General features: G+C 39.6%; 1 protein-coding gene across 7 annotated transcripts in view; it reads left to right on the forward strand.

The window, feature by feature from the left end:
- Positions 1-4,771, forward strand: part of sox5 (SRY-box transcription factor 5) — a 93,140-nt gene extending 88,369 nt beyond the window's left edge. For all 7 annotated transcript variants that reach the window (XM_059325540.1, XM_059325541.1, XM_059325544.1 and 4 more), the window contains 2 exons: positions 743-959; positions 1,524-4,771. In XM_059325540.1, coding sequence (XP_059181523.1) covers positions 743-959; positions 1,524-1,821 — 515 coding nt within the window. In that variant the 3' untranslated portion in view covers positions 1,822-4,771. The remainder of the gene's footprint in view (positions 1-742; positions 960-1,523) is intronic.
- The last annotated feature ends 7,786 nt before the right edge of the window (positions 4,772-12,557 follow it).

Raw genomic sequence — 12,557 nt, forward strand, 5'->3', positions numbered from 1 at the left:
ACAGGGAAATCTGGTTTTAATAAGCCCCCCCTCCCTCTCTCTCTCTCTCTCTCGCCACTCTCTCTCTCTTTCTCGATTGCTAACAGATCGCAGAACAGAGAGAGAAAGACAGAGAGCGAGAACAGCCAAGTGCTGACAGCTTTTACCCATTAAACATACAGTAGTCAAGTGCAAATTCAGACCAGATATGAAACACACAGGGGAAGACATGCTCAAGATTACACCCACACACACACACACACACACACACACACACAGCGGGCTGATACTACAAATCTATGAGCAGAAAGTGAGCTGAGAGAGATGACAGCAGGTTAAGTGAAGTCCTCATTAGTGTAGATAAGTACCTGTCGTCTTCACTGCTCTCCTCATTAACCTTTTTTTTCTCTCTCTCTCTCTTTCCGGGTAAAACTTCCACAGTTATCTGTGTGTGTTTGCAGATGTGTGAGTGTGTAAGTGTGTCGGTATGCACATGTGATGTAGGGTCACGCAGACATTTGTCCCTCACACACGATGTAATTCATCTTAAAGCAAACATACATGCTGAATTTACACACTTCTTCAAGCTTATTTTAATCATTTTGCTTCTATATAATGATTATAATACCTCCTTTAATGATTTGTTTTAGTGTGTAATGCTTTGCTGTTATTTTTCATACTGTTTCATACTCTTGTGTAAAAGTCTTTGTAGCCAAAGAGGCACAGTACATAACCGAAACGGATCCTTATCGTCCCTCTGCAGGCTCACGTTGGAAAGCCATGACCAACCTGGAGAAGCAGCCCTACTACGAGGAGCAGGCTCGCCTCAGCAAGCAGCATCTGGAAAAATACCCAGACTACAAGTACAAGCCGCGGCCCAAACGCACCTGCCTGGTGGACGGCAAGAAGCTGCGCATCGGGGAGTACAAGGCCATCATGAGGTCCCGCAGACAGGAAATGAGACAATACTTCAGTGTGGGGTAAGGCTGTCACCACACCAGGATCTAAACTTAAACTACTCAATACCCCTTTCACAGCAAAATAAAATATAATCATAGACACACAAAATAGATTTTATTTCCCCTCTTTTTACACTGAAGTCACTGAACACATGCCATCCTAACACACAGTTGGTTCTCTATTTCATCTTTGCATCTGTTTTATAATATTCTCTTTACTTTGATAGTATCAAATTTGGATATTTTATCATTTTGAACATGTGGTATATAGAGAATACCAACATACCAACATAAGTGCAGTGAAGGGGAACTGTTACATAACTAATATCGTCGTTTTTTTCATTTAGTATAATTTAGTATCAAAAAACACAAAATTATTTTAAGTAAGTTTTATATATAAAACATATACGTTGTTCAGACTTTAATCTTTACTTTGTTTCTTGTGAATTACATGATTGTGTACTTCTCTTCAAACCACAAAAAAATAAGATTTACGTGAGAAGATTGACATGTACTGTGCATGTGTGTATGTACAGAACGCTGCCTGTCATGTACTAAAATGCTTCTTGTGTGTGTGTGTTACAGGCAGCAGGGCCAGCTGCCTCTGTCCTCTGCAGGCGTGGTTTATCCAGGTGCCCTGTCCATGGCGGGCATGCCCTCACCCCAGATGCCCTCAGAGCACTCGAGCATGTCCAGCAGCCCCGAGCCAAACGCCAACCACCACCAGAACCCCCACATGGCCGGCCTGAAGGGGGACGAGCCGCGAATCAAGGAGGAGGAGCTACGGCTGGACGACAGCAATGGCGACGTGTACGACGACTTCGACTACGAGGACGAAGAGGCAGATTACACCAGCGATAATGAGAACCATATCACCCAATAGGACGGCGTGACTGAGTATAAGCCAATCACAGCTGGTTAACCCCACACAATCCCAAACCCACCAATCAGGAAGAAAACTTTCTCTTTTTGCCAATCACCTTGAATCCCGATCTCACAACACCCGCCACCCCCTCCCCTCTTCCTGACTAACATGGACTCTCTAACAGAGCCGAGCCCCTCCCACTGGAGTCCTGATACCAGCATCTGATCCAATCAACTGAAGCACAGGACCTGTCACTCACACTGACTGTTACACAAACTGGAGTCTGGGAGGACGAGACGACCAAGCCAGCCTCTTAAGCTTGCTGAGGAATATTCAAGTACTACTACTGCAAGACTTTGAGTGTAATGCCACGAGTGAGGAGAAATAAAAATCACACTCAAGACAACCTTTTAGACCCGTTTGTAGAAATGGAGACATTTAAAAACGAAAGACGGATCAGTGGACCTGTCAAAGGCTAACAGATGACACTTTAAGATGGCGGACCTGTTTATTATCAAGAGACACTTTTAAAAAAAAAAAAACAGCTTTTTTGTTCTTTGGTTCTATAATATTCTCACTCAGGTACACGGTGCCAATAAGTGGCTTGTGAATGTGATTTGTTGTTTTTGTGCTACAAGTTTGAATAATAATAGAAAAAAGAGACATTTCTTTTTTCCCCCTTTTGTTGTAAAGCACCTGAAAGACATCAGTTTATTTTTAACAAAAACATATCTTTTCTTCGACCTCGCAGTGGGCTGTCAGCGGTTCCCCCCTCCCCTTTTTTTCTTTGTGTTTTAGTGACTGCCCGCTCCCCTTCAAATTTGAAATCCGATGGGACGGTCCAGCCAGGACTGACCGGTACAGCGTGGACTGTCCCACTTTGAAGGATTTTCAGGGGGGAGACGGGGCGTCACGGAGCAGAAACGAAAGCACTGTGTTGTGAGACAATCCACCAGTTTTCTTCTTGCTCCATCTCTCTTATCTTGATCTCGTCCAGGGCAAAACATCAGTACGACTTAACCTGAGTGTGTGTCGGTGTGTGTGCTGTGTGCACTCATTTATCTGGCGTTTACACACGTGTAAAATCTCATATTCAGTGCGAGATAAAAGGCTAAGGATACAAAAAGACAGGCTTACACTGCTGCTGTTATTTACCATAATATACACACTTATACACACACACACAACTGTTGTTCTGTCCCTCAGTGTTTTCCTGCTCCCTCCAATCAACATCGTCCTGCTGTCCCCAGTGGGCGGAGCTGAGCTGAAGCAGCCAGTCAGTGTTTCTGTTTGTATCTGAATACTGTATTTTATTATTTCTCTTCAAACTGCCTCTAGTCTAATAATATTATTAACAATAATTATAAGGATGGTCAGCGTTTCCTAAGTTTAGTAAGTTATGTACAGTATAATTTATTTTTCTCCTCTTTATCGGGTTTTTATGACCATATGAAACTATGACAGTCAATGAAACATTATTCTATTTAGCTGGTAGGTATTTAGATCTAAACAAAAAGTTTGTCATTTTACCTTGCTTTGTTTTGCATTCTTTTTGTTCCCTTCTTTTTTTGATGCGTTTGTTTTTGTATTAATCCTGCGGATGGACGGGCGGGCGGAGTTAGGACAGCGAGCTGGACCGACAGACTCGACGCCGGCCCTCCTCCGAGCTGAAGACATAACCTTTTCATGTCCGAACCCATTTCTAAAAAGCACTCAGACTGAGAAAAAGAAGAACATGATTTTTTTTATTGTTATTATAATTTTATTTGTAATGGTTATTATATTGTATAATGTGAAGTTTCCTCTCTTTTATTTTGCCTTTTTTTATTTTATTTTTTTGGGAAATCAGTTTTATCACTTTTGGAAGCTGTTTTCTGTGAACAAAGAGTCCCGTCCCCGTTTACTAGTTTTGGCCGTCTCACCCCGAAAACACAGTGGAACATCTCTGGCTTGGATCCACACACACACACATGCACAAACACAATCACACACACATTTAAAATGAAGAGATTATCATGACAACCAAACGAATCCTATGCTGTCCTTTTTTCTGTTTTACGAAATCTAGTATTCTAGATTTAAAATTCTGTACATATATATTTTGTCTGGTGTTTTTTTTGTTTTTTTCAATCATAGGAAAGCAGTGTTTACCGTGATCCACCAGAGTGTTCCACTGTGTATGCGCGTGTGTGTGTGTGTGTGAGACGACCAAGCGTATCTACAGTATCTTTAAAGTCACTTCTCATCAGGAGCCCTTTGCTTTGTTTGAGCTCCACGCGACGCTACAGGAGCCATTACTACTCTTCAGGTGTGCTGTCACATAGTGATCCCCACAATCATTCTCGCTGTAGATGTTCGCCACATAATGAGCCTCTGGGTCTTAATTTTGCTGTATAGTCACCCCTGTTATCATGCCATGGTTCAACCCGATGCTGGAGAGAGGGGACTAAGTGGGTCAATCCATTTTTAGGGTATCAGGTGGGTGGGTGGGGCATTAAGACGTCAATCATCCCTGCTGGCAAGGTCTGACCCCCATATCAAGACAATGAAAATGATGATGATATTATTTAAGACAATCAAAGTCATGAGTGGAGCTCAAAACAAAGTAAGAATTATTACAAGTTAAAAAAAATATCTTAATACCATCTCAACTTGAAAAATCAAGAAAGATAATTATGTAAATATAACATAGAGTTATAGATTTATATTTTGTTCATAACACAGTGTAATATAAGTTGTATATTTCTTTTTTCTCTCCCTACTGTCTCTTTTATTGATGTTATCCATGCCACAGAAAAGCAGGAGTCGCAGTACTCTCACAAAAAAATGAAGAAAAATATCAAAGAAATAAAGAAAAACAGGAGAAAAAAAGCCGTGGGCTGCCACCACCATCTGTTCTAAGTTCACTTTTTTTTCAGTATTACTGCCAGACAAGGCTCTAATAAAGACAGCAATGTGTTCGGTAAAACTTGTGCTGGTCCTGGTCACTTCTTTCTTCCACACATGCATTCACACAATGGTTTTACAGTTCCAACATATTCACATAAACATGCAAATATACACTGCCATGCCCTTGTTTAGCAGGAAACTTGCAGAAATGTTATCGTTGGAGGGCAGTGAATGCACCCACATGTTTATATGATATTAATATAACCACGAAGATAAATAAATATGCACAAACAAGCAAGATTAATTGTAAAAGACATTATAAACGGCTGATGTGTGAATAAAACAATTTTTGGCTCCTGAAGTCTTTCACATTTCCTTCACTCAGTGACACAATGTGAGCCATCACGGCGGTGGCACTGCCCGTGTGTCGCCGAACAATTCAATCATCTCCATAACAACGTGTTAATTATGCTAAGTCCACCTTCTTGCCCCTCCAATCAGAGGGCCAGCTGGGAGGCGTGGAGCCGAATCACGGCCCGTTAGCAACCTGATAACCTAATTAAGCACAACAAGGGACATGGGCGGACAGAAGAAGAGGGGGTGAGTGATGAAATGTGTGTGCACATGTGCGAGTCACACAAACAAAAAAGGGGAAGATTCTGTGTACTCTGACCGCCTCTAAAAAGCTCCGGATGCCAGCCGCCTGTGCTGCTGTCGCCAGTTTAAAAGCAAATCTTTAATTGATGCTCGCTTAAGGATGTTGAGGATGTTCATGCCTTCACTTTCAAGGGTTAAAAAAACACAAAACCCCACTCAGTGCGCCCATTAAAATGCTGTGCCCATCTGTGTCCATATGTTCAGCAATCAACCCCCACCGCCCCGTCCAACACTCTGCGTATAAAAACAGTTAAATGCACTCAGAGGAGATGATTTTACGTGGTTTGCTAATTACCATAGCTTCACAAAAAAGCCCTTTTGATGCAATAAAGAGGCACGATGGGGGCAGATCCACAACTCCTACGGTAAGTGAAGGACTTAGTTGTTCTCTGGGCGTTGTGAATTTTTCAGAGCCAGCCTGGAGGTAAAAACCTGAGAAAAGGTTTATGTGTGAATAGTTGAGGAGCAAAAAGGGGGATTCAGATTTTTTTTCCTTTATTGTCAGCACTACACGAGATGCTGGAGGAAGCAAACGGTGGCTAGACTCACAGATTAAATCACACACACACATACTGTACACACACACCCTAAGGTGTACTGTAGGAGTTAGCTCAGCTTAAACCACAATTATCCACTGGCTATTTCCATCACAATAGTTGAGACAAAGAGTGAAAACTATTACGTATTTACATGTGAATGCCTGTTGGTATTCTGCCTTGCATATTCTCAATATGATTTAATTTTCTAACTTTTTCTGCTTGTGTAAATCCTGTACAGCTCAAAGAAAAACTTGTGTGAATCACATGCACTTATATTTGTCTTAATGCTGCGCATGCGTCTGTGTGACTTTGAGCGCGGCCCTCTCTCTGCACCGGCTCAGTGAAATATGCAGTTCTCGACCGTGGGTGTTTGGAAATTGAGTGAAAACGATGTCACATTAATGATTTAAAGTCGGTAATAGGATGTGCTGTGACGCTGAGCCGCCAGCTAAGCTGAGTTTAAGGCTCCGGCGTTAATGTATTCATGAGGAGGGGGGATTATACAGAGACAAGAGCAGCTAGAGAGCTGAGTGCAGCAGAGCAGCCAGGGCCAACAGGCCTGCTAGATATTATATATAACTGCATTTATACTGCGTGAGCACACATTTCACAATGCACAAGCAAGGACTAAATAAACACATAATATTGTAGAGTGGAATTTAAAAGAAGCAATATGATATTAGAATTAAATCTGAATGTATTGTAACACATTATTCAGATTTTTGATTGATGCCTTGTCAATGAATTATACAATTACATAAAGCTGCAGACATAGGCCTAATACTCAGACAATACAGATTAAAATGCCATCTATCCATATGTGATGTGCAAAAATACACAGAAAACATAGTTCGAATAAAGATTTTATATTAAGAAATAAAAGTGTCTTTATTTTGAAATTACATTATAGTCTAGTTTAGTCTAGGAGCAAATAGAATAGCAAACAAGGCTTACAAATTGATATTAAATCAAGTCTAAAAGCCCCATAATATTACTAGGGCTGTCCTCGGTTTAAAGACACTCCTAATCGACTAACACTTGATTTATTAGACAGATCTGCAAAACGGAGTTCCTCCACAAAGAATCATGCACCTCTTTAAATGATGTGTCTACCAGACATGTGCTCATACATTTTTGGAAACGTCACGCAGCATGAAAAAAAGCATAAGAGCAAGCAAAATCTTAGTCGACTTAGATCTAAACAGTTGGGGGGGTGGGCTAATTATTATAAATGCATGTTTATCAGGTAGCTGCTTCTTATTACTTCATCTTCAGTTATTCTGGCAGCCCTGCTAATCCCCTGTCGAACATACTAATATATACACAAACTGCAGCATCATTAAAACAGAAAAAAATGTGATCGTAAAAGTATCATAAAAATGATTTCAGCAAAGTACTTAAGCTGCAAAATTTTTCAAATATTTCATCAGTTGTCCCTCATTTTCAATGATGCTTAAAAAAGAAGTGAGAAGAGGCTCTGTGCCTGGCCATTAATATTGGTGGCTGATGCATTAAGAGTCCATAAAATAATCCCATATCAGAAAGTGCCTGCACTCAAACCATAAAAATAGAGTAACACGATGCTGAGATGCAAAATAAGATAGAGATATGCAAGCATATGGTTTATCAAATATATATATTTTTATATGATTTTGGCAGATGGCCACCCAGTTACTTTATTTTCCGTGATTTAAGTGTGAGTAGTTTTACACATAGGATTAATGTGTGACAGTTCACATGTAGCACATATCACATTATCACATGACAGCACTGCTCAGTCCTTAAATACAAACATGACAGATCATGTTCAATCGCTTGTATCTGGCATCTGTTGTTTCTGGAGGGGAGAAGGGTTGAGTCAACGCGAGACAAGCCCTCCAGATGATTGGGAGGGTTTTAAAAAAAAGAAAAACGCGGGCCAATGACCGAGCAGATATTAGCCTCATTACCGGGTGTGACTTCCTCACCACCGCAACTTCATGCACTTCCTTCAGTCAGGTTTCAATGAGCAAAGTAATCAGCGTGACACGAGACAAACAATCACAAAGCGCCGTCAGTGTTTGAGCGACGGCCCTAATGTGACAGATCTGAGAGCGGCGGTGTGTGAGGGACAGGCGTGGCACGCAGCGGAACAGCGAAGCCCGCGGGCTGATCCCCAATCAAGACTGGGAAACTGGCTCGACTCCCCTGACACGTCGCCCCTCTGCTCAGCCGCCACTCTCACATGAAACACTCACCGGCTTCATCAGCGGCAGCTGGCCTACTTTCACCTCTCTCTCCCCATCAGTCTCCATCAAAATGTATGGATTTGTTTATTTCCATTCATGTGTCTGCATGTGCGGCCCTGATTGTTTGTTTTTCTTGTACCCACTTTCTTCTTTCATTCATAACACCTTCTGTCTGTTTTGGTCATTTTCCCCTTGTTGTTGTTCATTCACCTTTGACCTCCACAATCTGACTTTACATCCTTGCTTTGATCGGTCTTCATTTCTGGGTCTTCCACATCTTCTCTTTTTCCGACTCTGTATCACTGTAATTGCAGGAATTTTTTACCATAAAAAACCCCCAAAACTACACAATTGAACATGTTCAACAGCAATGTGATCCAAGAGAAGCTCTAAGCAACGCTGGCAACCAAGATTACAGATTTTCCCAGAGATACCATGTAGCTACCATAGACTGTATATAAATAATGGACGTAGTGACCGTGACCCACTGGTTTGTGGCCCGTTGGAAGCATTGAGTTCATCGTTACACTCGCCATCTTGTTTCCGATACGGGGAGCAGACCATATTTAAACTGTGGAGGAGCAAGAGGGATCTGATCACTGACTACACGCCTCTCTACACCTCAACCTGACTGAGAGAAGCCGCTGCTAATTCATGTTAGCATTAGCTGGAGCATTAACTGGGATGTTCATTTTGGCTAGCAAGAAAAACAAAAACAAAATGTACGTTACTTTCCTCAGAAAACTGAACAGTGACTCATTGGAGTGTCTGTTAGTCCAACCAAAAGCTGAACAAGACATTTTTACTGAACAAAACATTAAAATAAACTGTCATTAAGTGAAAATACAGTGTGAAAGGGTCAAAGTTATGAGACCAAACTGGTACACGTCCTTTTTTATATCTATATAATGTTATATATAACTTTATTGACACGTTGCCGTGGATTTGCATTTCTCTGCTTCTCTCCTGATGACGGCTCGCCTTGTTAGTACCTGTCAATCAAAGGTAGCCACGCCCCAAATCATACGATTCTTTATCTTCTATTTTCTTCTAAATGGGGCCATTTTTAGAACTATTAATATCAAATTGTCTAGAAGAAGATTTTTTACTAACAATTGAGACCATAGTGTTTCTGAGGTAATAAATCAAGTGAGAAGTTTTCTCATTTTGCATTGAAATTAATGGACAGAAATGTTTTTGCAGCCAAACTTAGCACCCCCTGCTGGAATTTTTGGTAGGTTGCAGCTTAAAGCACTTCCTGGTTTGCCTCCCTGCTCAGACCCGGAGGTTGCTGCCTGGTAGCTACATGTAGCAGTGGAAGGACTGTAACAACACTATGGCAGCACAATTTCTGTGGTGACATAAAGCATTCTTTGTACAGATTTCCCTGATGTTAGCATATAGCTACACAAAGCAGTGGAATAATGGAATAATATAATGGCACTTTTTATTGTCAAAAATCACCAACAAAAGCTTCTTAACCAAAAAATACACAATTACGCATGTTCCATTAGGAATAAGATCCAAAATTTGGGAGAAATAAGCAATAGAGGCAACCAAGAGGTTTTCCTGATGTTAGCACGTAGCTACATGTAGCAGTGGAAAGACGGTAACGCCACTGTAGCGACACTTTCTGTCATGAAAAATTACAAATTAAAGCTTCTTAACCAAAAACTACACAATAAGGCATGTCACAGCAGGAATGTGATTCAAAATCATGAAGAAAAAAGCAAGACTGAGTACCAAAATTACAGATTTCCCCAATGTTAGCATGTAGCTACATGGAGCATTGGAAAAAAGAGTACTATAGTAACGCTTTTTACCGTAAAGAAAAAATGAAAGAAAAAGAGTAAGCAATAAAAGCTTCTAAATCAACGACCATACAGAAAAAATTTGTCACCAACCGACGTCATTTCCAAATAGTTGGTAACATTCAGGACAGGACAGTCAGAAATCTGGGGGCTTGGCTCACATAGGTTTACGTCATTTGAAACTATTGAAAACCATGTTTAATATGAACATCCGACACTAGCATTATATAAAAAAACTATGACAGGAAGTAAGGGAGAGGATAACAGGTCCCCTTTAATTATAGTTTAAGCATCATTTATATAACAGTTCAAAACCAAATCGTGATGGAACAAATTAGAAGATCATAATCATCAGATGTTAACGTGTAGGTGGGCCAGTCACTCACATAACTTTTCACAGCAAACTTGAAACATGATGTTGTTCGCTGAACAGCAGTATCAAAGCGAGATAAAGAAGCCCGTGGGCGCTTTAACGTCATTCCATGAAATATATATTTTTTTTAGACAAGAAAAAAAAAAAACCTGTAAAACTGTTATTTTCTCTCCCCATCAACACCCTAATGCACACATGCAAATATTATGCTAATGGTATGTTAATTGGTGGAGTAGCTGCAAAGCAGCCCTGCTGTTCAAATGACTGGTGAGAAAATAGGTGGGGTCAGTCGCAAGCTGTAAAAGCAGCTCCAACACAAATAAACAAAACCCTCGGGGATTAACAGAACAAGGGCCAGTGATAAACGGATGAGAAGAGAGACAGGGAATACAACAGGCTGCAAGCGAGGGGACAAGGGAATCAGCTCAGGGATATGGAAATACCAAGAAGCAGAAGGACAAGGGTAAAAGAAATAAGTGGGGAAGAAGGGTTTATGAGGGAGACACGGGGATTAAAAAGGGAATACGAAACAGGACAGAGGTAAAACAAATAAGTAAAAAGGGCTGAACAGGGGACATTTAAAGGCAACGGGTGAAAGGAGGTAAATAAAAGGATAAAGCAAAAAGCAATGTGAAAGGAATTATTTATAAGCAGGAAGACTAAGAGGACAGAGGTGAGGACAGGTTAAGCAGATCAGTATGGAGGAAAGAGTGAGGGAAACACAAGTAGAGTGGCTAAAGCATTAAAAAGGAAGTCTGTAACACTTAATGGTAAGGGAACATGAATTATAATGAATGACTTCATGTATGAAACAGCATAAATGAATTAATGTAGTACTTGAACTATCCGGCCTGTATAAGAATGAATAATAGCTCATGCAAGAGTTAATGAAAGAAAAATGCAACAATTAATGCAACTACTAAGGCATCTTAATAATCAGGATTTCTAAGTTATTAATCATGTTCATATCTTCATCAATGCTAGCAGACGTGGAAGAAGAACTTCAATCTTTAACTAAGTGAATGTTATACCAGACCAAAACAAGTACACAGTTATTAACATCACAATATACTTAAAGTATCAAAAAGTAAAAGTACTTATTAAACAGAATGGCCAATTTGAGAATAATATTTAAGATAAGGTAAAATTAGATCAAATGTATTGATCCCACACCAGGGAAATTCATCTTACATAAATAGAAATAAAATAAACTACAATTAAAAAAAATAAAAATATGACAGCTATTTACACTGTAAACACATTTTAACTACACAAATAAGTACAGAATAATTGCACCACAGTAAACACCACGCCTCATGCAGACTAAATTATTATTTGTTATAATAATCGATTATAATTATTGACATTCTTCACATTAATGTTGCAGCTTGTAAAAGTGGAGATAATTTTATTGACTTTCTATACTCCTGGAAAGTTTAGTCTATCTAATCTTAATTTTTTCGTCAATTATAATTTGATTTAATAATCAGAATGTTAAGCTGCCACACAACAATACATCCCAGGAAGTTGTAATTTAGTAGAAGTATAAAGTAGCAAGTAAATTATTTTTTTACTTTCCACCACTGAGTACTAGTTCAGAAAAGAAAACTTGTATGTATCATATAGTATTAGCTTAAAGCTGACAAACAATTTTAGATAAATCATTCATAATATAACAAACTTACTAATTAATAATTCAAAGCCAGCAAAAAAGAAAATCGCAAACCACGTCACAAAGACAGCAAGAACAATTTATTTCTTTAGCTGCAGGAATACATGAATGTCATTAATAACTCAAAAATAGTGGCGACTGAGACACCTCAGTGAATGCATTATTTAACGTATTGTTCTTTAATCAAGTAGTGCATGAGATACTATTCATTCTTGCACATTCCTGGTATTGCATGAATGATTATATGCTTTTTCACATATTAAGTCATGCATGCACTGATAATTCATGTACCCTTTACCGTGAAGTGTTGCCAGAAAGTCTAAATTATCATCATGTGTGTGAAAGAATCACTGCTACAAGCGAGAAGGAGTCCAATGTCATATCTTGCCATCTTTTTTTTTAACTTTAACTTTAAATACATGATGGGAAACAAGGTCTTCATCATTCCATCTGATCAAAACAACTACTAATGTCTCCAACAAGATTTTATGAATGAAAGTGAACATAGAAACCACTCATTGTAGGCTCTGCCTTTTTTTTCCTTCCCAGTCTGTACAAAGAGTGTGTGGGTGCACAGCATAAATC

Source organism: Centropristis striata, chromosome 22, assembly GCF_030273125.1.
Source record: "Centropristis striata isolate RG_2023a ecotype Rhode Island chromosome 22, C.striata_1.0, whole genome shotgun sequence".
NCBI lineage: Eukaryota > Metazoa > Chordata > Actinopteri > Perciformes > Serranidae > Centropristis > Centropristis striata.